General features: G+C 44.0%; 2 protein-coding genes and 1 long non-coding RNA gene across 5 annotated transcripts in view; 2 read left to right on the plus strand and 1 right to left on the minus strand.

Annotated features, from left to right (window-relative positions):
* The window catches only part of ASAP3 (ArfGAP with SH3 domain, ankyrin repeat and PH domain 3), an 85733-nt gene extending 73389 nt beyond the window's left edge, over positions 1 to 12344 (plus strand). The window contains exons 17-26 of the mRNA XM_081962478.1: positions 585 to 765; positions 2001 to 2086; positions 2852 to 2967; positions 4209 to 4276; positions 5222 to 5329; positions 5540 to 5768; positions 5943 to 6216; positions 9121 to 9295; positions 10551 to 10673; positions 11442 to 12344. Coding sequence (XP_081818604.1) covers positions 585 to 765; positions 2001 to 2086; positions 2852 to 2967; positions 4209 to 4276; positions 5222 to 5329; positions 5540 to 5768; positions 5943 to 6216; positions 9121 to 9295; positions 10551 to 10673; positions 11442 to 11516 — 1435 coding nt within the window. The 3' untranslated portion in view covers positions 11517 to 12344. The remainder of the gene's footprint in view (positions 1 to 584; positions 766 to 2000; positions 2087 to 2851; positions 2968 to 4208; positions 4277 to 5221; positions 5330 to 5539; positions 5769 to 5942; positions 6217 to 9120; positions 9296 to 10550; positions 10674 to 11441) is intronic.
* Positions 12345 to 14835: 2491 nt separating this feature from the next.
* Positions 14836 to 19116, minus strand: LOC309396922. 2 transcript variants are annotated; one of them, XR_014176174.1, is made up of 4 exons: positions 18800 to 19116; positions 15773 to 18067; positions 15184 to 15666; positions 14836 to 15146 (listed from the first exon to the last, which is right to left on the minus strand). It is a non-coding gene; the product is annotated as an uncharacterized lncRNA (long non-coding RNA). The 2 variants fall into 2 exon arrangements; XR_014176175.1 differs by having other exon boundaries at positions 14836 to 15666.
* A 3084-nt stretch (positions 19117 to 22200) lies between these two features.
* The window catches only part of TCEA3 (transcription elongation factor A3), a 38551-nt gene continuing 33211 nt past the window's right edge, over positions 22201 to 27540 (plus strand). Inside the window, exon 1 of one of the 2 annotated variants that reach the window (XM_081962489.1) lies at positions 22201 to 22792. In XM_081962489.1, the coding sequence (XP_081818615.1) occupies positions 22724 to 22792 (69 nt within the window). In that variant the 5' untranslated portion in view covers positions 22201 to 22723. Of the gene's footprint in view, positions 22793 to 23458; positions 23584 to 27540 lie in introns of those variants that run through there. The other variant, XM_081962490.1, reaches the window with a different exon arrangement.

Genomic DNA, 27540 nt, shown 5'->3' on the forward strand with positions numbered 1-27540 from the left:
CCAACAGCCATTTTCAATCCTTCAGTTCTTGGCAGTCCTTGCTTCTAAATATCTATTACTTGAGGATTAAACAATGGGGATGGAGAACATAAAGAGGCACGTTCCCATTGAAAGTACAGTGGTACCTTGGCATGCAACTGCTTTGAATCTCATCGAATTTGGAACTCAGTGCATTTTGATGCAGAATTTTTGTTCTGGTACTGGTTTGTTTGGTATTCAACTTGTTTGGTTCAGCTACACACTACATTATGCCTGATGGGAAAAAAATGTTTCGTACTCATCATTTCTGGTACTCATCACACCTCCTGGAACCAATTAACGATGAGTACCAAGGTACCACTGTAATAAAACACAGGACTGGCTGAGCTGAGCCCTTCTTATGTACCTCTTAAGGCAGAGGTGGGGACAATGGCTCTTTATGACTAGTGGACATCAACCCCCAGAATTCCTGAGCTGGCGTGGCTGGCTCAGGAATTCTGGGAGTTGAAGCCTGCAAATCATAAAAGGGCTATCACTTCCCCACCCTTGCTTTAAGGTCTCAAAAAAACCCACTTTTGGAGAACTTTTCCTCTTCCCAAATGCAGGAATACCAGGAAGGAATTCATCATGGCAAAGTATATGGAACGCAAGTATGTCCACAAAGTTACCAAGGAAGATCCTTGCCGAGTCTGGGAAGCTATCCGAAGCAGGGATCTCTTGGCACTGCTCCAGGCTTTTGCTGAAGGCCACGATCTGTCCAAACCTCTCGTGAGTCCGGAAGGTCAGGTAAATGGGACAAAGTGAGGCCCAGGAAACAGAAGTCGGCAAAAACATGTCTGCTTTGATAAATGACCTTCACTTTCTTGATTTTTATTTATTGACTAGCCGTTAACCCGGAGTTTGCCCGGGTATTTATTTGTCGGGGAACAAATGTCCGTACCAAACATAATTTCTAATGTTAGATTTTCCCCCTTACCAGAGGGAGCCCCCTTGTGGAGTACTGTGAAGCTGTTACCATGGCAACTCAACTACATTGTACAGTAGAAGCCATTTTACGGCCATATAGTAGAAGCCATTTTAAGGCACAACAGGCCGTATCTTAACAGAACAGCCCCACCCCCCCGCCGAGGTGTGTTAGGGGTGTTTTACCCCCACAATATTTGTTTCCAGAGAGCAAGTCATCTGTATACCAAGTTTGATTGAAATTGCTCTCTATCACTATGGAGTGGTATATACTGTATTTTTGGAGTATAAGACGCTCCAAAGTATAAGACGCACCTAGCTTTTGGGGAAGAAAAGAAGAAAAAAAATCTGTCTCTGCCTCCCAGCAATTTGCCTCCTTGCAGCAAACAGCAAGTTTCAGTTTCAATTTCAGCATAGCCTGATTAGCACAAGCAGCTGATTGTTGGCCTCCTGATGATCAGCTGTTTCAGGCTGCAGGGATTGCCATAGCCTATTGCCACCTCTGTTCGCCCCATTTCAGCTTCCGTGCGCCCTGTTTTCGGCCTCTGCGCGTCCTGTTTTCTGCCCGTTCCAGGCCGTGTGGATCGGAATGGGCGGAAAATGGGGTGCCCAGAGGCTAAAAACAGGGCCCACAGAGGCAGGAATAGGCAATGGCAATCACTGCAGCCTGAAACAGCTGATGGTCGGGAGGCCAATCCAACCGATAATCAGCTGCTTGTGCTAATCAAGCTGTGCTGAAACTGAAACAGGCTCTTCGCTGTTTGCTGCAAGGAGGCAAATTGCTGGGAGGCAGAAACCAAAGGATGGGGGCCAGCGGGTGAGTGGGACTACATTCGGTGTATAAAACGCACCCAAATTTTCACCCTCTTTTAGGGGGGGAAAAGTGTGTCTTATGCTCTGAAAAATACAGTAAGTCTAAGTGCTATTTCTATTGCTATCAACTTGATGTAATGTAATTCAGATGTCTTTGTGGTTCATTTTTTTAGATTTTTATTTTAATTTGACTTCTATCATAAAAAGTTTTGCAAAATGTTTGCTTCTTCTTCTTCTTCTAATAGGAACAAGGTGAACCCGCCTTGCATTGGGCAGTACGCTATGCCAACAAAACCTCCCTTCCATTGGTGGATTTCATTATTCAGAATGGGTAAGTCTTCGTTTGAAGGTCCCTTATTACTGGATTCTGAGGCCCCTTCTGGGAAGTCTTCTGCTCCTGGCACGGCTAGATTTGTGTTGAGGGGAGAGTAAGAATGAAACTCACTAGCCTTGCCCACATGCTTTCAAAGCAGCAAGCATCTCTACTTATTTAGACTCCTGATGCAGTTTGCAATAGATCCTGCCCATTTTAATCCCTTCTTGCCCCTCCTCCCAACCCATCTGCAAATTTATTTGCAATCTTCAGAGGTATCAATTGTAATATTTATTGGAAGATTGGCAGAACCGGGGAGAAAAAAAGTTAGCTGTTCAAACAAAGCTGCATTTCTGTTTGAAATTGAAATTACTTTATTGTCATTGTACATATATACACAGTATACCCACACAACGAAATTCACATAACACCCAGTGACCAGGTCCAACACACATGACAATCCCCAAACACACCCCCATCCACCAAAAATTCCCCGCCCCATAATCACCCAAGCATCCACTTGCATATAGGTGTAATAGATCAACTGATGATGTTAGGTCTAGTGTTGTCCATACTGTATTAAATCATTTGGAACAACAGGGAACATATGTAAAGTTGTTTGCAGGTCACTTTGGAAGTACAAATGCCTCCCTTGTGCGGTTGTGCAAATTGAAAGCATGTGTCTCATGTCCTTTTTAAGAACTGAGATTTTCCATGATGTACTGATTAAAAGAAAAACAATCAGACCTGAAATTTGCCACTTTGCTATCCCTCTGTACGTAGGGGAAATCTGGACCGACCCACTGCGGATGGGAACACAGCCTTACATTACGGAGTCCAGTATAATCAGCCCAATTGCATCAAGTTGTTACTGAAAGGGAAAGCTTCTACAAAGGCAGGTAGGATGCCCACCTGGTTGGATATGGAGGGAGAAAGATTGATAACTTCAGAGCCTTACTGCAAGGGAGTAGGTGACCATAAGGCAGAGCAAAGCAGCCAGCCTGGGAGGCAGATGGCTGGAAACAACCCTCATACATTCTCCTCTTGAGCTTTTTGTTTATTCTTGCTTTCTTGGGGGATAAAGTTGGGTGTGCCAAGCTTGTTTTATGGCCCCAAACCTGCCTACTGTTCTCAGCATGATAGGATACTGGAGCCCACTGCCAGTACTGGAATAAAAATAAAATATAGCTAGCTGGGTGGTCAGTTTCTGTCAATGGAATTTTCCAGGCTGGCTGAGAATATTATCTTTTGCAACATCTTGGATTCAGAAAAGCTTGGGGGGATTCTTGAAAGAGAATTGCTTTCTTGGATCAATTGAATAATGTGGTGGACAAATGCAGGAAGGTTGAGTGACTGGGCTTTGATGAATGTGATACCATAAAGTAAAGGTAAAAGTTCCCCCCCGCACATATGTGCTAGTCGTTTCCGGCTCCAGGGGGCGGTGCTCATATCCGTTTCAAAGCCGAAGAACCAGCGCTGTCCGAAGACGTCTCCGTGGTCATGTGGCCAGCATGAATAAATGCCAAAGGCGCATGGAACGCTATTACCTTCCCACCAAAGGTGGTCCCTATTTTCCTACTTGCATTTTTACGTGCTTTTGAACTGCTAGGTTGGCAGAAGCTGGGACAAGTAACTCAGTTATCTGGTGCTAGGGATTCGAACCACCGAACTGACGACCTTTCTGATCAACAAGCTCAGCGTCTTAGCTACTGAGCCACCCTTGTGATACCATACTTCTATTAAAATATATAATAAACTTTATGAGTGGTGCGGTGGCCCACAGGTGGAGCTATCGCCTCACAATCAGGAGGCTTTGAGTTCGATCCTGGATAGAGGCAGATATTTCTCTCTCTGGGCACACTGAGAATATATCTGCTAAAGAAAAACCTCCGCATTGGTGACGGGAAGGGCATCTGGCCAGTAAACACTCAGCTCCATTCAGATGCCCAGTCTCCACCCTGCAAGGGATTATGGAGTCATTAAAAGATGATGATGATATAGCTTTATGTGATTATCCCTATGAGATGCAAGTATCTACACACCGTTCAAAATTATGGTGCACCTGTCCTCGCTGTTTGTGTAGCACATTGTTTGAAAATCTCTGGATTCCGATTGGTGTCTCCTTTTGATTCTCCTCCAGTAAATGCAGCTGGTGAAACGCCTCTCGATATGGCACGAAGATTCAAGAATGCTGAGTGCAAAGACTTGGTAGGTGGAGGTAAGGGGGCCTTAGACCTTAGGTGGGAGAATTGTGCTTTCCAGATAATGTTACTTCATGATGACCATCCTTCTTGACCAGTAGCCAGGCTGAATTGACAAGTTTTCTATAGCAGGAAGGTGTTCTGACTGAGGCTTCCCGAGAGCATGAAGCAGACTCCTTGTCTCGACAAAAAATCCTTTTATTAATTTACTGTGAATTCAGCTCACCCACATCCAGCAAAGTCTTTCAAGGGAGGATTTATAGTCACAGACCTTATCTGGCTTGGAGAGCTGCCAGGCTGATATCTGCAAGGAGTCTCAGAGAGTCACGAACCAATTAAGCGAACTAATTGTCTCTCCTGCAAACTCCACTCCCCTTTTGCTCCTCTTTTATTTCCTCTGGGAGGGACCATTCATTGTCCACCTGTGGCCTTACTCCAAGTTGACCCCTGTTCTTTAGCTTTTCTGTTCATCTGGCAACTCTGTGCATGCACACACTGGGAACAGCTACAATTTTTTGTCTGCCTCACTGATGTCTGACTCTGAAGGCAGCTGATAACTGGTGTGGGGGGGTGCAAAGTTCACAGCATGCTAGCATCTCATTCGTGGATATGATTTATGACACAAACTGAGGGAGGGGAGAGACAGGGGTAAAGTGCAAAGACAATTAACCAGAAATCAGTTTCTGCTCCGCAGAAGAACATGCCAAAATATTGATCCTAATAAATGACTGGATTTCTTTCGAACTTGATCTCGAGGCTCGTAAATTAATTAGGTCATCTTTTGGAAACTTCACAGTGGGCTTTTCTCAGACTGCTGTCTAAGGCAGAGGTTTCTCTCTGACTGACAGGCATGGTGTCAACCTGAAGAATGACATCACAACCTTTAAAGGAATAGGAGAACCTCTTAGACGGTGAACTGACCAAGGATGTCCTTTTTATCCTTTTGTGATAGCTGGAACAGGCCCAGGCTGGGAAGTTGGCTCTGCAGATCCATGTGGACTACGACTGGGAAACGTCTCAGGAGTTCTCATACGACAGCGAAGATGAGCTGGATGAAAAGGTGCTGGCATAACAACTCCATTTGTTGTTGTGTCCTGTCTGATAATGTTCCAGGGGCAGGGCGGGGTGGGCGCGGCCATCCGGTCCTTGCAACAACCTATTTGGCAAACCGAATGCAAAATTAACATCTGGTTCTCCCGAACCGGTGCGAACTGGCTGAATCCCACCCCTGATTCCAGGTGCTGATGACATCTGCTGCTTTGTCTGATAGATTAGCCCACTGCAACGGTCTTTTGGGTCTTCACCATCTCCCACCACCGGCCAGCCCATTCTCTTCTCTCCAAATCGGTGGGGCTGCTCTGGCATGGATATCAGCAACAAGACCTACGAGACCATTTTGATCCCTTCGCAGCCTGGTCAACGAAACTCAGCCCCTGAGAAGACCCCACCGCCACTGCCACTCAAGAAGCCTCCGAAAGGGAGCAGCAAACCGAAACCAGGTGAAGCAAAAATGATGGCAAACCTGTGAGCATGCTCGCACATTTAACGCTGGGGCTGGTGGGTGGAGCCTCTTGCAGCCGCCATTACCGGTTCGCCTGAACTGGAGAGAATTGGCTGAATCCCACCTCTGCTCTGCTCCGCTCCCATAAGTGATTGTTTCCCTTGCTTTCCAGATGCCTCTGAATCGCTACCCCATTCACCAGACAGCCCCGACGTTTGGAACTCATCCGTTTCCAGCATCCCCGGTGTGTTGGAGGGTGGCCCATTCTGGCAAGTGCCCAACTTCCGTAACTCTATGGAAGTCAAATGCACAGCCTATTGGGAGACCTGCTCCGATGTCGGCGGTGCCTCGCAACGGCGAAGATCAGAGCCTACTCAGGTGACAGCTCTGCAGCCTTCCCCTGGGACCTCTCCGGAACCAGGACAAACAGCCCCAGTCAGGTTCAGGTGAGACCAGAAGTTATCAGACCAGGTGGTTGCATGCTCTCCATGAGAAGGGTGGCCATATGCATCACATTCATGAAATAAAAATCAATCCCTTGTAAGTTGAGCAGCTTAGTAGGTTGAGCCCTGGTGGCACAGTGGTTAGAATGCAGGATTGGAGGCTAACTCTGCCCACAGCCAGGAGTTCGATCCTGACTAGCTCGAGGTTGACTCAGCCTTCCATCCTTCCGAGGTCAGTAAAATGAGGAGCCAGGTTATTGGGGGCAGTACGCTGACATTGTAAACTTCTCAGAGAGTGCTGTAAAGCATTATGGAGTGGTAGATAAGTCTACGTGCTACTGCTATTGCTATTATTATCAGCAGTTTCCATTCCCTGTACAGTTTTCAGCTAAAAACTATAGGAGGACTTGGGTTCCTTCTGTTGTCTCTGATTAAGACAAAGCATTCAACCGTTCGATGGTTTAGCCTCATAAGAACCTGGCCACTGCAGCTTGTAAACCATCATTAGTGGCTTAGCAAGTAAGGTGCTTGGCAACTGGAGTTTATTGAATATACTTTGAGTAAGCAAACCATAAGGGACGCGGGGGCTCAGTGGCTAAGATGCTGAGCTTATCGATCAGAAGGTCAGCAGTTCAGCTGTTCAAATCCCAACGCCGCATAACGGAGTGAGCTCCCGTTACTTGTCCCAGCTTCTGCCAACCCAGCAGTTCGAAAGCACGTAAAAAATGCAAGTAGACAAACAGGGACCACTATGATGGGAAGGTAACAGCGCTCCGTGCACCTTCACCGTTTAGTCATGCCGGCCACGTGACCACGGAGACGTCTTCAGACAGCTGGCTCTTTGGCTTTACCTAAGCAAACCATAATTTCTAGTTCTCTGTGTTTGGGACCCAGCCATTTCCCCAGCCTGGCGCATGAAGGAGGCTGGCGCCTTAAGCTTCCATAGCATGGTTGATTTGCTTACATATCACATGTCACATGAATCCAGCTGGTAGAGTATCCAGGCCAGATGTGTGGAGCTTCACATGTTGCTCAGATGTTTGAATCCATTTTCCATGGCTATTGACACAGTAATAGTTTTCCCTAGTGAGATAACCAGTATTTAGTTTCTCGAATAAATAAACATACTGTAATATGGTTACAGTGTTGGCAAAGGAGTTGGTGACTCTACAGTAATTTGGCAGGCTGCTGTAGACAAACACCACTATAAAAGTTATATATAAGTAGGTCCAAAATTAGTTCATACTGGTGTCATTTCTAAAATATTCCTTCCTTATTAATAGTATCTATCATTATATTTATTTAGGCTTCCACCTTCAAGTGCAAGCGTATAAAAGCATCCTATCTATACAACCATAATCTCTCACTTCCAAAAAGGGAGCCTAGATATTAATTTTAAATTGCAACTTGAGAAGGCATTCTCCCGATTCTCCCTGCTGATACACATGCAGGTAGTCCTCGACTTACGACCACAATTGAGCCCAAAGTTTCTGTTGTTAAGTGAGACATTTGTTAAATGGGTTTTGCCTGATTTGGAATTTTTCTTGCCATAGTTGTTATGTGAATCACTGCAGGCATTAAATTAGTAACCCGGTTGTTAAGCGAATCTGCCTTCCCCATTGACTTTGCTTGTCAGAAGGTCACAAAAGGGGATCACATGACCCCGGGACGCTGCAACCGTCATAAATATGAATCAGTTGCCAAGTGTCTGAATTTTGATTGCATGACCGTGGGGATGCGGCAAAGGTCTAAGTCTGAAAAACGGTCATGTCACTTTTTTCCTTGCCGTTGTAACTTTGAACAGTCACTAAATGAACTGTTGTAAGTCAAGGACTACCTCTACATCAGGGGTGTCCAAACTTGGGAACTTTAAGACTTGTGGACTTCAACTCCCAGAATTCTGGGAGTTGAAGTCCACAAGTCTTAAAGTTCCCAAGTTTGGACACCCCTGCTCTACATTATTTTAACATCTGTACCAAAGTGGGTTCTATTCTCTACTACTGTGTTTTCTTGAAAATAAGACAGGGGTCTTATTTTCTTTTGACCATCCCAAAATAAGCTTAGCTTAACCTTATTTTCGGGGAGGTCTTATTATATTTGAGGTGGAGGAGGCCTCTTAACCTTGTCCTGGGGCCCATGGATCAGCTGATACAGAGAGGGTCGGAAGTTCTGTCTCTCTTTCTGGCGCACTCTTGCCAACACCAGCGTTGCTGGGCCTGCGGTTCTTTTTGTGGCTGCCACTAAGAGAAGGGGTGTGGTAGTTTTAGGGTTTGCGGGAGCGGCCTCCGCAAGACCGTTCCGCATGGATGGCAGGCGTGAGTGGGGCATGCTCCCCTCCCCCAGGAAATAGCAGGAACTGGCTGTGCATGCGGTTAAATATTTTAGGGGAGAGCTTATTTTTGGGGGGAGGGCTTATTTTAGCGCATGTGCTCAAAAGCCCAATTGGGCTTATTATCCGGGGAGGTCTTATTTTCGGGAAAACAGGTGATACACGTTGCTGATAAATCAAGAAGGAGAAACAAAACATGCTTTTCATCAAATCTCTGAGCATAAAAAGAAGGGTAAACGAGGAAAGAAAAAGAACATGAGAATAAACAAACTAACTAACCAGATACCAGCTCTTAATGTTTGGGGACTTCTGTAATGATTTATGATGGGAACGGGTTGCAAAGGAAGAAAGTGAGACAGAGCTCTTGCCCAAACCTTCCCCAGCCTCCAGGAGTGGCCCATGCTCCTCCCCAACCTCCTCACTGTCCGACTTTGCTGCCAGCTCTGCTGGCAGGCCACGACAATAAGCTCAGGAAGTCTTATTTCCCAGGCCAAATCAGTATCTCTTTCGATAGTCCCACGAGAAGACACTCTCCACCACCAAAAATGATTTCTGAGACACCTTCTTTTCTCCTACAGCTCAGAGAGCACCAGGTCCTATCGACGGATTAGTAGTAGCAGCTCGATGGGTAAATCTTCCAGCAGCCCTCTCTCCCCACAGAGCCCTTGTTGCCCGGATGAAGTGTCTTTATGCAAAACTGCGATGCCAGGGCCGTGTCCTCTTCCTGTGCCAACGCCAAGAAGATTTGCACCAGTGAGTTATGGAGAGACAGCAAGAGGTCATGTTTTTTTAAATAGTTTGAGCCATCTGGAGTTGGGGGTCTCCTTTCTACCCAGCATTAACATGGTATCCCTGGGCAGCAATCTGGGCTCGGTTATAGCTGGGTATCTATTTCAACCTTAGAGCTATGGTAGCAGTCTCAGAAAGCCAGGGGGGGAAACGAGGTTGGCATTTTCCTCCCAAGTTTCAAAATAAGAACCCATGCCAAGAGGCAGCAGTGATGGATCTGCCATGTGTTTTCTAGACCGTAGCGGGCACAGAGTAATACTGTGTTGGCAAGCAACAGCAATTGCTTCTGAATGCCCATTTGTGTTATGGTTCCAGGATCTGAAAGGCTGCCCTGTCAATTATGACACATATGTGGATGTGTCAATTTTCCATTTTTAAAGTAATGACGCCGCCAGCTAAAATTGTTGTTGTTCATTTATGTCTGTGCATATAAATATATATGAATATATCTATAGCTAAGATAGAGGGATGCGGTGGCTCAGTAGTTAAGATATGCTGAGCTTGTCGATCAGAAGGTTCAGCAGTTCGAATCCCTAGTGGCGCGTAACGGAGTCAGCTCCCGTTACTTGTCCCAGCTTTTGCCAACCTAGGAGTTCGAAAGCACGTAAAAATGCAAGTAGAAAAATAGGAACCACCTTTGGTGGGAAGGTAACAGTGTTCCGTGCGCCTTCGGCATTTAGTCATGCCGGCTACATGACCACGGAGACGTCTTCGGACAGTGCTGGCTCTTCAGCTTTGAAACAGAGATGAGCACCGCTCCTTGAGTCTCCAAGAGTGAAAAAACAGCCTCCACTGGGTTCAAGGGGCCTTCCAGAGGCCGGAAAAAGGCCAGTTTCTCGGGGGGGGGGATTTTTCACCCTCCCAGAGCCTCTGCGTGGACCTTGCACTTAACTGGCATCCAAAACGGGCCGCATGGAAACTCCTGGGAGGGGCAGGGTGGGTGGGCCGAGCCAGTCCTTGCACCTACCAGTTCGGCGAACCAGATGTAAAATTAATAACCGGTGCAAACAGGCTGAATCCCACCCCTGCCTATGGTCAAAGCAACTTAAGAGATTGGTTGAATGTTCCTTAGGGCAGAGAATATCCCATGCTGCTTTCATGCAAATTCGTTTGCACCCAGGAGCGCTGTCACTTCTCTGCCTCTTCAGCCATAAAAGCCATCTGGGGGAAGCAAGGGATCTTATCATAAAACTGAGAATTACTCTTCTGCCCTTCACAGGCCAAAGGACGGTTAAATCGAGTCAAGGCTTTGGCTGACTGCAAAGGGGACAAGGCCCGCGAGTTGACTTTCTCCAAGGGCGAAGTCATCGTAGTAACACGGGAAGAGGATGAGCAAAATTGGGTCAGTACTGCTGCTTTTCCTCACCGGATTAGAGTAGAAATATAATTTTCCTCTGAGCTTCAGTGGAGAAGGAGAAGGTTGTCCTTTAGAGAAATATCTTGGGAAGCATTCCTGAAAAGGACACTTGCGTTTTGGTTTAGATTGTGATTTTTGTTCATCTTCCCTTTTAAAATCTGTCTTCTGCTTACACACAACCCTTGACTTAATATCTCAGAATTTCACTTTATCTTTAGATCAGTAACTTTCAAGAGCCACTTTGGGAGAAACGAGAGCTAAAATTTCAACTTGCAGAAAAGAGCAAGGAAAAGGACCTTCATGGAGAAGAAGCTCTTGGCTAGTCAAAAGGGGATGAAATGATTTTTGAGTCCAGAACAGCCAGAGAACATTTAGAAGCGGCGCAGAGAGGCTCATCCCTAATTTAATAAACTAGCTGATAACTCGGCGCTGCCCGGGTATTTATTTATCCCAACCCTCCTTCCATGAATGTCACCGCATTTCTAATGTTGGATTTTCTCCCTTACCGGAGGGAACCCCCTTGTGGAGTACTGTGAAGGTGTTACCATGGTGACTCCACAGTACTGTAGAAGCCATTTTAAGGCAGTGCGGTAGAAGACCTCTTACATAGCTGCAGATCTAATGAAGCAGGGTTGCTTCACATCCAGTTCTTGTCGTTTTTTTTTTCCTGTGGGAAGAAACTGGGATCACAGCCTAATGTGCTGCTACTCTTTATTTGTACTTTCTCGTTCTCATGGGATGTTTTCCTTCCAGGTTGGATTCATTGCAGGTGATGGCACAAGGACAGGTGTCTTCCCTTCCAACTTTGTCCAGCTGTTGCAAGACTGAGTGGACCCAGTTTGGTCTTCTCTAAACAGATGAGGCAGCATGATCTGCTCTGGAGATGGAGAAGGTGTGGAGGGGCTTTGCTGCATCTCCATAGAGCTCCGTGGTCTTCATGGGATGTTATTTCCTTATTCAGTTCCATGATAATGTTGCTAGGAAGAGATGGTGGAAACTGGCTTTTGAGACTCTTTTTTTTTTTTGTAAACAGAAAGGGGGAGGGACCATGGACAAAGGACCTATATGTCAATGTGACTCGATGGACCTCTTTTTTTCTCTATGTCACCTTCGTCGTATAACGTAGAGGCTGTGCCATGAAATCACCTCTATTTTGCCACTGGGTCTCATTCAGATCGTCCTGTGCCCACTTTGAGCCATGGAGGAATGGATCCAATTTCTTCAGCGCAACCACTTGATTTAATACCAGTCCCAGTTTCCATGTCAACAACCAAGAGGGAGCAGAAGCATTTAGAAAGTAGTTTTCCGGGCCGGGGGGGGGGGGGGAGGTTGGGGTTGGAAATTGCAAGGAGTCAATGCTGAAGATTGTTTGAGAAGCCTTGGGGGTTGGGCGGGGCTGCTGTTAATCCTTGCTCCAATGGTATGATTCACCTTCGTGTTTTGTTCATGGGGAAACAATTCCTCTATTGCAGACTATACGACTCTCTGCGATAGAAGATTCTGGATTTTGTCTCAGTCTGGTTGTTATTAACTCACGCCGAATGGATCTCCACTCACCCAAGGATCGCCATTTTGTTTCCTCAGAATCTGTCTCCCTTCTAGGACTTTTCTCTAAACAACTTTTCTCTAAACAACTTCATTAAAAAGTGAACCTCACCTTGTTGGGTAAAAATCCCCTCTGTGCAAAGTTGTTTTAAAAATACTGCAGGCAAGAACTTAGTGTCTGAACGGGGCAAGGGTCCATTTAAGAAATCTGCAAAAACAATTGAGGCAGCATCGTCAAGCTTGCTTGTAGTCTTCAGCTATCATTTTATCTGCTCAGTGTTCAACATTATACATCTACAATTTGAAAGGGCTTCTGACCAGAGGGGGTATTCAGCCAGTTGTGACAGGTTCTAGAGAACCGGTAGTAGAAATTTTGAGTAGCTTGGAGAACTGGCAAATAGGCTGGTCCCATCCCCCGCTGCCTCCCAGCCTCCCAGCTGATGTTCTTTTGTTGCCCTGCACAGGAGAACGGAGCTGGAAAGCAGGCTAGTGGGATGGGGAGGGAATGGGGATTTTGCAGTATCCTTCCCCTGCCACGCCCACAAAGCCACACCACGCCCACAAATTCACGCCCACACAGAACCGGTAGTAAAAAGTTTTGAACCCCACCACTGCTTCTGATGCGAACAACCGATAAACATCTCCGTTTTCAATCGGTAGAAATTTGGAAACATTTCAATGGGCTTGCTGATATAGGGGGAAAATGTACTGCTCTACCCCAAGCTTCATCATCGTTGTTAGAAAAATAATGATCAGAACTAGATTCAATAAGCTGTACATTTCCATGAACTTTATGGGTTGATGGGTTGAGTCCTGACAAATTATCTCTGAATCCACTGGGAGTGAAATGCATCTCACTTCATTTGAATTCAGCCTTTTTCCTAAAATGCAAATGCAACGAAGTTTTCTCTACCTCTTGCTGAGCTCAAAGAGAGGGCAGGACAGTTTTGGCTAAGCGGAAAAAAAATCCAGCTATGGTAATCCAAATTTACCTCTCCATTGCCATTGCTAAAGTAAGACTTCAACCTAAAAAAAAAAAAAAGTCTTGTTATTTAAAATAAGTATGCTAATACAGGTAGTCCTCGACTTACAGATACAACGGAGCCCAAAATGTCTGTTGCTAAATGAGACTTGTTAACTGAGTTTTGCTCCATTTTATGACCTTGCTTACTACAGTTGTTAAGTGAATCATTGCAGCTGTTAAGTTAGTAACACAGTTGTTAAATGGCTTCCCCAGTGACTTTGCTTGTCAGAAGGTCACAAAAAGGAGATCACATGACCCCGGACACTGCAACTGTCATAAATGCGAGTCAGTTGCCAAGATCTGAATTTTGTTCCCGTCACTATGTGGATGCTGCACGGTCATGTGAAAAATGGTCATCAATCACTTTTTTCAGGGGGGGGGGTGTAACTTTGAACGGTCACTAAATGAACTGTTGCAAGTCGAGGACTCTCTCTAATGAAAAAAGATGCACGTTTGTCCCTTCAAATGTTACTGTCTCAAAGCTTTAGATGTTAACCAAATGTCCTGGAATATCTGTCATTGTGCAAAGTCCCTACATGGTCGTGAACAATTTCTAATGTCTTGCTCCTTAAGAGGTTAAATCTCTTGTCGCTTGAATATTCCCAGTCTGGTTTGACCAGTTTTAAAGAGTCAGACTTTTTAAACTACATATGTTTTTTTCCCCCGTTCACTATTGTGCAAACCTTTTAACGACAAGTCTTTTGCAAAATCCTCCGGTCTGTACGTTTATTTCAAATTTGCAAATTAAAAAAAGAGAGAGAGAGTCAGACAGAGAGAAAAACATGGTGACACCCAGTGAATGCTTGCTGTTTTAAAACAGTAAGAGGCTGAATTTGCTCAATAAACTCAATAAACATGCTTTTTTTTTTTTTAGCCATGGCAACAACCAAAGTTTTCCTTCATTCTCCTGGAACAAACAATAATCAGGAACATTGTTAAATGTGCTGGGTAGAAAATTAGACTGATGAAAGGTGTGTCTTAAGAACAGTGGCACTTAATCCCCATTTTCTTCAGGTCCTATGAACGAGAGGAATTGAAGTGACATTTTTCTGGTTCGTGCAGCATGAATCACAATATAGAAAAGTCCACCAGTTCAGATACATATTCAGGCCAAAAAGAAAGAAAGAAAGAAAGAGAGAGAGAGAGAGAAAGAAAAAGAAAGAAAGAAAGAAAGAAAAAGAAAGAAAGAAAGAAAGAAAGAAAGAAAGAAAACCTAGAGAAATGGACTTGGGGATACTAATAACAAATAGAAGGAACTATGAAGACATGTTTTAACGCCGAAAGGCAGAGGTCTGTGATGTGTACAAAGGTATATGTAACGAAGGCTGACTTTGAGCTTTCAGTTTATTTACCTAAAGTTTTAGTTTCTTTTAAAACGTAAATCCTCTTAGGAAACGAGGAATGAGAATACGAGAAGGAAATGGACATGTACGAGTAGTTATGGACAAGATTCTTAAATAACAAATGGCTTTCTCTTTTTGGGGGGCCTTTCATTTCTTCCTAATTGCTGTGCGTCAGAAGTGAACTCTCCTCCTAATCATATATCTGGGATTCTCTGTTTATTTTTTTTTTTTTAAAAAAGCTGTGGATTAATTCTGGATGCAGACGACTTTTGCACGTAGGAATGATAGCTGTACAGTCCTGTACTGTCCTTGATTTAAAACGCTTCATTTAGTGACCGCTTGAAGTTAACAACGGCACTGGAAAATGTGACCGATGACCCCTTTTTTATGCTTAACAACTCTTGCAACATCCCTGTGGTCATGCGATCAAAATTCAGATGCTTGGCAACTGACTCATATTTATGACGATTGCAGCATCCTGGAGTCACGTGATCCCTTTTGCAACCACCTGATAAAGTCAACGAGGAAGCTAGATCCATTTAACAACTGTGTTGTTAACAACTGCAGCGATTCACTTATCCACTGTGGCAAGAAGGGTCGTAAAATGGGACAATACTCACATAACAATTTCTCACTTAGCAATAAAGGTTTGGGGCTCCATTATGGTCGTAAGCCGAGGCCTTCCTATACCTAACTGTATTGTGTAGCCAGGGTTATAGTTGTGACAGTGTCAAATGGCGGTGTCGTCGTGAAATTTGATGGCATTATATGTTCCTCCATATTTGGGGTCTGCCACTTCTACAGGCAGCATTGGTTCTCGCTATCTTGAGATCAGCATTCCTGCTTATTACAGAATTTGTACCTTCAATTATTTTCTTGTCACCAGCTAACAGGCTAATGAAATCAGGGACGAATCCTTTGACAAGAGCATGGCACATTTGAAAGCATGCATTTGTCTTGAAAATGAAAGCCCCATATGAACCATTTTATCAGATGGTTTTTTTTTTCTGTTCCGCAGAACAGTCTGGGGGTAGCAGCTCATTTTTCAAACAGCACTAGTTTTGCTCTAAAACAGGGGTGTCCAAACTTGGGAACTTTAAGACTTGTGGACTTCAACTCCCAGAATTCCCCAGCCAGCATGTCTTAAAGTCTTAAAGTTCCCAAGTTTGGACACCCCTGCTCTAAAATGACTTCCGACTGTCTTCAGCAGCAATTTTGAAGGAAAAAAAGCATCACTAAATAGACTCAAGCATGAAGTGCCGTTTTAGCTCCAAATGCTTGTGATGAAGCGTTAGTCTACAATAGGCCTTCTGCGTATCGGGCTGCCACAAAGAAGGGGGGGGGGTCAACTTATTTTCCAAAGCACCAGAAGGCAAGACAAGAAACAATGGATGGATACTAACCAAGGACAGGAGCAACCTAGAACTAAGGAGAAATTTCTTAACTGTGAGAACAATTAACCAGTGGAATGCCTTGGCTTCAGAGGTTGGAGGTGCTCCATCAGTGGAGATTTTCAAGAAGAGTCTGGAATGGCATAGGGTCTCCTGTTAGAGCATGGGGCTGGACTAGAAGACCTCCAAAGTCCCTTCCCACGCTGTTATTCTGTTATCTTGAGGCTTACCGAAATGTCCTTGTGCTTGGATCCTGGATTGTTCTTATTCCCAGATAAATATTCCTGGAGACAAAAAGTGTAATTCTGCAGCTCTATGAATGAAAAAATGAACCTGCCTATATTCATTGCTTTTCCTAGATCAGGTTGTCCAAAATTACAACTATAATTATCTGTTTAGATACAGAGACGTATTTTTATCTGCCAGTGTTTAGGGATTTAGATCCATCATCTTTAATTTAGCATGGATTAAATGTGGTCAAAGTTTTAAGTAAGTATGGAGATAATTTAAGTTGTTTTAATCCTTTATACCTGGAGGCCAATAGTTTTCCAGTGTCAACTCATTAAAATGTGTGATTAATGAAACAGTTTCATCTTAGCAGATCATGACACTTGATTCAGCTTGTCTGGGCTGGGGAGCTAAGCAGTCAGGCCAGGTTAATACTTGAATGGGAGACCCCCAGGGTTGTTGGCTAGATGTGAATTTGGGGGGGGGGAAGTGTCCTGGAGAAAGGTAATGACAAACCACTTTCGTCTTGTGAGAAAATAATATAAACAAATCTAGGATGTCACCAGGAGACAAGCTTGAGGCAGAGATGTTTCCTTTAAAAAAAAACCACTTTATTAGTAAAATTACTAAAATTACAGATAACTGCATCTAAGAATAATGCACCATGACAGCAATTCTTGGGCTTATCCTTTTAAGATTGCTCATCACGTTTGCAAAGATTTTCTTGCCCGTTGCCTCTGAAAGGTATTGCAATCTAGTAGGAATTTCTGGAAAGAAAATGTGCTTTCAAAGATGAAGGGACTTCTCAAATTCTTCCTTGGTGGAAAAGTATGTAATTCTGGCATTTGTTCAGTGTTGACACCAGTGCTGTGCTTGTTTGCATCCACACACCTTCTGTCATGGAGAATTGTTTGTCAAGTGCCGGGAAGATTAAGAGATCCAGACAGTTCAAATAGGCATAAAGATTGATTGCAAGCTTAAGCTGTATACAAAAATCTGAACTATCAACAGCCGAGGGAAATTAGCGAGAGATAAGAGGAGAAGGAATTCAGGGTGGGCTGGGTTTAGACCTTTTGTGAGTGCAAGGGGACTCTTGACTGATGATGCAATTGACCTTGCCCTTGGGCTCAGCCTGGCCATCTCCGATGTCAGTGGCTTTCAACCTGTGGTCCGTGGATTCCTGGGGGAGGGAGCAGCGATGTCACAGAGGGAAGAAATGTTATGATTTAAATTTTGAATTAAGTCTTGGTGGTCCGTGGCCACAAAAGGTTTTTAAAGGGAATCTATGGTGAAGAAATGGTCTACATCATTTCATTCCCACTCCTGGTGCCACACTTCCATTTATCTCCAAGGAAAGATATCAGAAGTCCTGTGAGATTTCTCCCCCCCCTCCCCCAGATTTGAGAAGGGTGAGCAGCCAGGATGATAGGAAGCCATATTATAAGAAACAGTTTCAACAATAGTTGCACTCTCGCTCACTTACAAAGCTGGCTCAAAACACACCTGAGAACTTCAAAAGAAATTCCCAAGAATACTGCATGAGAAACGACCAAAAAAAGTGAGGCAATCCTACATCTTTTAATACGATTTGTTAATCAGCAATGTTGATACCAGATTCCTCCTGATATTTTTGCTGTCATGAATAAGAGTCACCCCGTAGGGGAGTTGGGTGGCATAAAAAATAAATAAAATAAGATGAATGAATGACAGCTTTCCTATAATGAAAGGAAACAAGCCTTTTCAACAGGCAAAAACACTTAGAAATTGAAAGGCAGATTTTTATACAGTGTTAATGCAATTAGGGCTACCTTCTTTGTGATATGATTCAGCAGTGGGCATTCCCCTCTACTGCAATGCTCTCTACATGGGGCTTCCCTTGAGATGCACTCGGAGACTACAGTTGGTCCAGAACGCGGCCGCGCGGGTGATTATGGGGAGGACTAGGTACTCCCCTGTAACACCTCTCCTGCGCGAGCTGCACTGGCTTCCTGTGGTCTACCGAGTGCGTTTCAAGGTTTTGATTATGATCTTTAAAGCGCTTCATGGCACAGGGCCTAGTTATATGCAGGATCGCATCCTGCCCCACACATCCCTACGACCAATTCGCTCACACAGAGAGGGACTTCTCCGGGTGCCGTCCGCCAAACAGTGCCGGGGGGCGACACCCAGGAGCAGAGCCTTCTCTGTGGTGGGCCCAGCCCTGTGGAATGACCTCCCCCGTGACATCAGGATTACTTCCGATCTCCGCTCCTTCCGTGTACAGCTGAAGACCCACCTCTTTCAATTATCTGGCCTGGCTCAATCGTAATTATTCTTATTCCTCCTAACTGTTTTTAAATTGTATTTTAAACGTTAAATCTTAATTTTATATCGGGTTTTTACAATTGGGGTATTTTAATGCGGGTCTTTTAACTGTCTATATGATGTAAATTGTTTACCTCCTCCGAGTCCGTGTTTGTGTATCTGTATGTATGTTCTGTATGTACGCCTATGTGTTTTATATATTTTCTGTGTTTTATATGCCCCATTGTACGCCGCCCCGAGTCCTACTTGGAAAGGGAGCGGCTAATAAATTCAAACTTATTATTATTATTATTATTATTATTTACTAGGTGTCTCATTTCCTTTATGTGTATTGCAAGATTTATTCAGACTAGAAACTTGCAAGAATATTGATTTTCTTGAAAAAGATCTTTTGGTACTATGATTAGTTTGCTGGACCCAATTATCTCTTGCTGCAAAATGAAATTACAATGAACAGCAACTTTGTGGTAATAATGCATTTTTAAGAAAAAAGACACGATATTTTCTTTTGTTTAAAATTACTGAATGAGTCATAACAAAAATGCCTTTTTGTCCTCGATTTCTAATAAAGTTTTTAAAAATGTATAGAGTGGCATTGCTATGTGGTCCATTATCATAGATTTATTCAAAATTCTTGTGTCTTAAGTTTGGTTCTGTATAAAACTCAAGAAATATATAAGCAAGTAACAACTACGTTCCCAATTTTCATACACCCTCCAAAAATCACAAGATTAAAGAGAGCTTTCTGGATAATGATCAGAACTCAGTTTTAATCACAGATGTTTGACCTATTTTGCTATTTGAATTAATTCCATTTAAATACCTCTGTTTTGGAAGTCAGGCTTCTGGTTTCTCAATTCTATATGGAAAATGTGTTGGCAGCTGTTTTAAAGGTAAAGGTTTCCCTCGCACATATGTGCTAGTCGTTCCCGACTCTTGTTAAAGTTTGCATTTAACTTGATAAAACCTTGACAGCTCGAAGACATCTGGACTTCAATTCCCAGCATGCTGGTTGGAAAATTTGGAGTAGGAGAAAAAGAGGCAGACATTGGAGGTGGAGTCAAGACAGGAATCTGGTTAGGGTCACACTAGCAATTTAAGACCAGCCCCCCCCCCCCCCCCCAAAAAAAAAAAAATCTGTTAACTCTCATTTTGCACCAAGTTGGTGTTGACATTAAGTTGACTATATTCTTGTGTTTAGGAATTAGCAGTAAATCATCTTAACGGGAACATAATTCTATCGACTATCATCTATCACCAATTTAGTGCTGACTCTTAATTCACCACATGGTTTTGTATAGGCACAAGCAATAAACCATCTTATTTGGAACTTATTGTGTGATCCAAATTCTTCCTGACCGACAAGAGGCCCCAATTTCTCCCAAAAATAAAGCCTCTGAGCACCCCAGGGCCATTTCCTGAGAAGTGATGGTATCATCAGAAGAATGAGGCCAAAGCTTTGTGGTATAAGGTTGGAAAGCTTCCCCTTATTTCCAACGTTTTAAAACATTAAAAAAAAAAACTTTTTAATGCTTTGGTGAAGAAAGGAGAACAACAGATAAAAGTCACGGTGCTGGAGAAGTTAGAAGGAGATTAATTCTCGGCTTGAGAGGAAACACAGAATGAGCCAAGATCATGAAGAAGGGCACTTCAATGAGAAAAAGATAACAATTTAAGTGAGAGCCTTTTCAGTGGTATTGTAAAGCCGAGTACCAAGGAAAATGAAGAGATGCAGAGATACCCTCAAATGAATTCAGATCTGATTACTGAAAGTAGCATGGATTGATTGGCTCTTGAACTGATGAAACGTACAAACTTAAGAGTCTATCATGAAAATGGATACAAGACTAAAAAGGATTATGTCTGGCAAGGAAAGGGAGGAAGACAACTAAGATGAATAGGTGAAATCAAAAGAGTTACAGGCAAGGGAGATCAAAATAGTGTCTCTACAGGGACTGAAGGTCAAAGATGCTTGATGGTCCCCGTTTCTCTTTTTAAATAGCGACGAACTAATTCACAACAGAAATGTACAGGCAGTCCTCAAGTTGCTACCACAACCGGGCCCAACATTTATGTTGCTAAGTGAAACATTTGTTAAGTGAGTTTGTCCCATTTTACGACTTGTCTTGCCACATTTCTTAAGCGAATCACTGCAGTTGTTAAATTCGTAGCACGGTTGTGAAGTGAATCCGGATTCCCCATTCGCTTTGCTTGTCAGAAGGTTGCAAAAGGGGATCACACATGAAACACCCCCCCCCGACATTGCAACCGTCATAAATGTGAGTCAGTTGTCAAGCATCCAAATGTGACCTTGAGGATGCTGCAAAGGTCATAAGTGTGAAAATGGTCCGAAGTCACTTTTTTCAGTGCCGTTGTAACTTCAATTGGTCACTAAATGAACTGTTGTAAAGTCGAGGACTATCTGTATACACATGCACTTTCAATTTTAATAATGAAGAGAATGGGGTGTGTCAAATTATGTTAGAATAGAATAGAATAATAGAGTTGGAAGGGACCTTAGAGGTCTTCTAGTCGAACCCCCTGCTTAGGCATATTTCAGACAAATGGTGATCCAATCTCTTCTTACAAAACTTCCAGTGTTGGAGCATTCACAACTTCTAAAGGCAAGTTGTTCCACTGATTAATTGTTCTCAATGTCAGGAAATTTCTCCTTAGTTCTAAGTTGCTTCTCTCCTTGATTAGTTTCCACCCATTGCTTCTTGTCCTACCCTCAGGTGCTTTGGAGAAGAGCTTTGCTCCCTCTTCTTTGTGCCAGCCCCTGGTTATAAACAGAATGACTCTAAACTTTGAACAATATTGTTTGAAACTACCTTTCCTTCCTCTTTCTCTCTCTCTCTCTCCCCCCCTCCCCCCATTCCTCAAATATTTAATTCAAATGTTGTCAGTCAAAGTGTATCAACAACCCATTGCTACCCACCTGGTGCCAATTTCCCTTTTAAACTTCTGTAACACAATTTTTAGATAACACACCTGAAACCCAAACAAACAAACAAACAAACAAACAACTTGCAAGCCACAGTTCTTGATCCCTGGATACTTCGGCAGGCTATCACTTTAACTTCCAAAATGGGGGAAGGGAATATTATTTCTGATTTGGGGTGACACCGAAATATAATTTTATCATATTTTACCTATATCTTAAATTATTGTATTCTATTCCAATTTCATTTTAAATCGTTATTTTATTCCAATTCCATTTTAAATTGTATTTTATCCAATTCCATTTTATATTGCTTTTATCAAACTTTAGTAATAATTTGTTTCTGGAACGTTGCACTTTGACATGGCCCAAGGGCTAATCAATAAAGACTCCATGTCAATGATCTGGGGGAAATAGGTGTGTGTGTGTGTGTGTGTGTGTGTGTGTGTGTGTGTGTGTGTACAACCCCCCCCCCCCCATTTCATTGAATGGGAGGTTGAAGGTCACCTTGAAGTCCTAGCCTTCAGGGCAGCGTTTCCCAACCTTGGCCACTGGAAGACGGGTTGGACTTCAACTCCCAGAATTCCCCAGCCAGGAGGACTTCTTCGCTGAGCTCCCTGGGAGTTGAAGTCCACCACCCACCTTCCAATGGCCCAAAAAGTTGAGCAAGGCGGCTTTACAGGCCGTGAATCGTATCGTCAAAGGCAGCTGTGCGGGCAGTTCTCCCCTCCTTTAAAACCCTGAAGCGGCTCCTGGAGGCCGCTCGTGAAAAGGCCTCCCTGCTTTCTTAACCCCACCCCGCTGGCGCTCAGCACATCCCTTCGCACGTGGTCTCAATCGCCGCCCATCTCGCCCTGCCTGCGCTTTTTTTCCACCCCTTGATCCTTGGCTCCTATATTTAGCTCGTCCCCGGGTGCTAATTTCGACTGCATGGCAGCCGTTTATAAGTCCCTGGGTCGCCACTCCCCCTTTTCTCCTGCTTTCTCTTCCCTCGGTCCCAACTTGTAGTTTAGTTGGAGCGAAAAAACTTTTCCTTTCTCTTCCCCCACTTCCTTCCTTTTTAACGCCACAAGCACTTTCCCTTTCCTCCCTTAAATAAACAAACCGAACCCTAGAAGTGTTATCAAAGCAGACCCCGCGGCGGGTCCTCATCCCCCCCCCCCGAGCTGTAGTTTTTGATCCACACGTATATAAACAAAACACGCATCTCTCTGGACCTTGGGCGGAGAGAGAGCGCCCGTTTAGGCGGCTGAAGTACCATGGGGCAAGCGGAGGAGCTGATCCGGACGGCCAAAAAGTTGGATAAGATGGTGTCTAGGAAGAACACGGTAAGAGGCGGGGGGAAACCCCCAACCACCTTCGTACTACGTGTTGTTTCTTACGTTGCGCTTTCGCTGGCTCGCTCTTGCTAACGCAAAGCCGTCTTTTGCAGGCTTTGGGAGTTTGTGCAAGCCGCCGTTTGTTTGTTTGTTTGTTTGGAAGTGGCTTTCGGGTTACTCTTGGGAGGGTTTGCAAATGGTTCAACAGGCGAAGAAGAGGCGTTGCGTCTTGGAAAAGGCGCGGGTGGAGGGAGGAGGGGAAGAGGAAGTGGGGTGACACGTTCCTGTAACCTTGGCTGCGTCAGTAGTAGTACCCAGTCGCTCTGCGACCTCCCCTAACTTACTTTTCAGTCCCAGCTTTCTCTTGCCCCCATTCCCACGTGTGTGTAAAACCAAGCAGAAGTCGCGTCTGAGTTGCAGTTAACTTTCAGACCAAGTAGAGCCTCCTGATGGCCGAAGGGAAGGCTTTGGGGAACAGGTGCTTGGCAAAGGCTGGAGCGCTTAAATTTGATCTTGGGGCAGGGCTCCTAAGTCGGGGAGAAGTAGAAATATCAGAGGAGGAGGAGTAGAGGAGGAGGAGGAGGGAAGGGGGCCCTATCTGCTTTCGTAAGGTGGAGTGGCCCACATCCCTATTTTTTTAAACCGAACATGACACCACCCAGCCTAAAATGTTTGGAAGACCTCAGGCCAATGGAACCCTTGTGTGAAGCAGGAAGAGGCCTTCTCCTACACGTATAACAGAATAACAGAGTTGGAAGAGGGCCTTGGAGGTCTTCTAGACCAACCCCCTGCTCAAGCAGGTACTATTTCAGACAAATGGCTCTCCAGCCTCTTCTTAAAAACCTCCAGTGTTGGAGCATTTGCAACTTCTGGAGGCAAGTAGATAATTTACTAACAATTATGACATTAACCTAGATTATTTGTTGGTCACATTCAAGGCCTCAGCTAAAGGCCCTTGGAGGTTGAGAAGGGAACAAGATGTTAAGCTATAAAGGCTATTTTGATCTGAGCCAGGAGGCAATAGGTAGTCCTGCTTTTCTTCCCATCGTACATGTTTCAGCTTCATCAAATGTTTATTTGCAAGACCTTGGCTATATGTAGACTTTTCCACTGGCATTGGATTCAACTTGGTTCAACAAATCCATTCCAGGGCCTACTCTTCTTACAACTGCCCAACCTCTCTATTCATGGTGGGTCTGGTTACCTTTGTTGCTGATATCGATACTTTTAAATTTGTTTTATATCCTGCCTTTATTATTTTTACAAATAACTCAAGGCGGTGAAGGTATCCAGCACAAACTTCCTCTTCCTAGTTTCCCCACAACAACAACTACCCTGTGAGTTGAGTTGAGCTGAGAGAGAGTGGTCCAAAGTCATCCAGCCGGCTTTCATAACTAAGGTGGGATTAGAACTCACAGTCTCTTGTTTCTCTTGATCTTTTAGCTCCCTACCTCCTTCACAACTCTTTCATTTTTGTAAAGTATTTCTTAAGAGTTTCTGTTTGCTGCCTCCTTGTTGCAGGCAACTATGAGGCAGGAGGCTTGGAAATTAGAGGGTGCCCTACCCTCTTGAAGTCCACAAGTCTTAAAGTTGCCAAGGTTGGAGACCCCTGCTTTAGACCAAAGGGATTCGCTCTTTTATAACTGGCCAACCTCTATTCATAGTGAATGTGGTTACTTCATTGCTGATAGTAATGTTGTTGTATTGCCTAACCTAGCGGTAAGCCGATTGTAGCTTAAGAGCTGTATCTGACCCTCATATTTCCTTTTTGGACTCTCAGATGTCCCAGTAGACATAATTGTTGAAAATGTAAGACAATTAACTCCATTTTTCATATGAAAAACAATATATCCCGAAATACATAAATGACACTTAAAGAAAACAAATCCCAGGTCCTCCCCAGAAATCAACTCTCACCTGTATATGTGATGTGGTCTGTCTCATTTGGTGCCCCTTCCTCAAAGTGTGTTCCTTAGCCTCTGGAATCTATCCAGACCTAACCAAACAAACAGAATGATGTACAGAAATTCAGAAGAACTATATCAGTGGTGAAATTCATTTTTTTTTTTTACTACCGGTTCTGTGGGCATGGCTTGGTGGGCATGACAGGAGAAGGATACTGCAAAATCTCCATTCCCACCCCACTCTGGGGTGGTATTTGCCGAACTACTCAAAATTTCCGCTACCGGTTCTCCAGAACCTGCTGAATTTCACCCCTGAACTATATAATTCATATACTAGATTAAACTGGGAAGGCATCTGACTTTTAAATGCTCGCACTGAGCATTTTCAAAAGTTCAATTAAAAAGACATGTCTTGTTTCTGAAAGCAGAAAAAGAGACTAATTGACACTTTGGCAAGTGCAGAACAGAAGTTGTCTGCCTATAATATTTTATAAGCCTTACGTGGGGGCTGGTTCTATCAGCCATCATGTTGTTGATAAGGGCCCCTGTTTAAAAAAAGGGGTGAAAAGACTAGACACTTAATTGGGACATGTTTCAAAAATGTGAATCGTGTTTGCTTCACTGTCATCCTTATCCACTTTATCATATTTATTCCAGAAATCTATTTAAGCTGGAAAGATATATTTTGTCCTTTCATGCCAGCAGAAGCAGTGCATTTGGTTAAAATTGGAGGCTTTAGCCCTTTAAATCCCAGAAATGTAAGCATGAAAAGCTCTGAGCACTCTACAGCAAGATTACACCTTGAGGTTAATGATTGACTTCTCTTGCAAACTTTGTTCTAGCTTGGGTGGACTACAAACAACTTCTTTACTCTTATTTTCCTGGATCTCCTTCAACTATAAAGGTGGACAGTTGGTAGTGGTCTTTCCACAGTGGAAATCCTGTGTGTTCTGACTGAGGCTTCCCAAGAGCCTGAAGCAAACTCCTGGTCCTGACAAAAACCCCTTTTATTAATTTACTGTGAATTCTGCTCATTCACATCCAGCAAAGTCTCTCAAGGGAGGATTTACAGTCACAGACCTTATCTGGCTTGGAGAGCTGGCAGGCCGATATCTGCAAAACTTGGCAAGGAGTCTCAGAGAATCAGGAACCAATAAGCAAACTAATTGCCTCCTGCAAACTCCACTCCCCTTTTACTCCTCTTTTATTCCCTCTGGGAGGGGCCATTCATCGTCCACCTGTGGCTTTACTCCCAAGATGGCCCCTGTTCTTTAGCTGTTCCCTTCACCTGGCAACTCTGCACATGTGCACACTGGGAACAGGCTCCAGCTGTTCATTTGCTTCACTGATGTCTGACTCCGAAGGCAGCTGATAAATGGCATATGGCCCTGGCCCTATCTCTGCCTCCGACACAGAGCCCTCATCAGAGCCTTCCCCAGATTCCAGGACTGGCCTATGTTCCTCCCCAACCTCCGCACTGTCCAATTCTGCTGCCAGAATTTTGCTGGCGGGCCACAACACTGTGCAGGAACAGGATTAGAAATTCTGATTTGGGAGAGGCCAGCCTGGATGGACAGGCCACTAATTTTCTTTAGAATTAAGCAACAGTCAGTGGAGCTTGCAAGCTTTCAGCGTTGAGCTTCAATATGTTTCTGGAATAACTATGATAAGCCAAAGGGGATAAGAATGACAGTGAAGCAAGCATGACTCTCATTTTTGAAACGTGTCCCAATTGCAGTGTTGTCAATGTTTTTCATTCTATTTTGCTTTTTGTTTTAGAAAAGTAAACTCTCGTCAAATTAAGCTTGGCTCTTGATCGCGTCTTGAACACATGCATATTGTTTTGATGGCAATAATATGCAAATAATGTGCCATTGCCTTCTTCCAGGCTTTTTTAAAACTTCCCAAGCCAGTCTTCAGCCATGGAATTTCCTGGTGTCTCGCGTTGCTGACCCCGCCATCAATGAGATAGAGTTAACAAGCACAAGATGTATTAAATGTTTTGTCTCTTGATGCTTTAATGGTTTTATTGTTGGCTATCTAGAAATGGGGAGCAGGTGGCATACAGAGGTATGTAGGAGTAAATAAACTGTGGCCTTTAGCTGAGGAAATTTTGCCTATCTCTAGAACAGTGGCTAAGATGCTGAGCTTGTCGATCAGAAGGTTGGCAGTTTAGTGGTTCAAATCCCTAGCGCCGCATAACGGAGTGAGCTCCCATTACTTGTCCCAGCTTCTGCCAACCTAGCAGTTCGAAAGTAGAAAAATAGGGACTATCTTTGGTGGGAAGGTAACAGTGTACCGTGCGCCTTTGGCATTTAGTCATGCCAGTCACATGACCACGGAGACGTCTTCGGACAGCGCTGGCTCTTTGGCTTTGAAACACAGATGAGCACTGCCCCCTAGAGTCGGGAACGGCTAGTACATATGTATGAGGGGAACCTTTACCTTTACCTTAGAACTGACGAATGTGATCGAAATGGCCCAGTGTAATGTCCCTTTCGTTTCTGATATTCAAACATCACAGCATGAAGACAACACCAAAAGGAAGCATATGTTTCATCACTCTTTCTCTTTTTCCTTCTCCTCCTCCTCCGCCCACCTTTCTGCTCTTCCCTGGCTTTCAAAACGAGTAGAAGATTGGTAATTGCAGGTAATTGAATCTATGCAAGAGACAGATGACAAAGTTACAGTATATATTGGATTTCTCTTTGGCCCTTGAAGGCATTCAGGTGGGGATGATATTGCTGAAACAGAGGCTATTAGCAGGCTCAGAAAAGATATCAGGATGTATATAGTGCTTTATGGAAGCTTTTAACCATCTCTTTTACTTACCTGTGCTGGATATAGATATTT

Source organism: Natrix helvetica, assembly GCF_964273705.1.
Source record: "Natrix helvetica genome assembly, chromosome: 9".
Lineage (NCBI taxonomy): Eukaryota > Metazoa > Chordata > Lepidosauria > Squamata > Natricidae > Natrix > Natrix helvetica.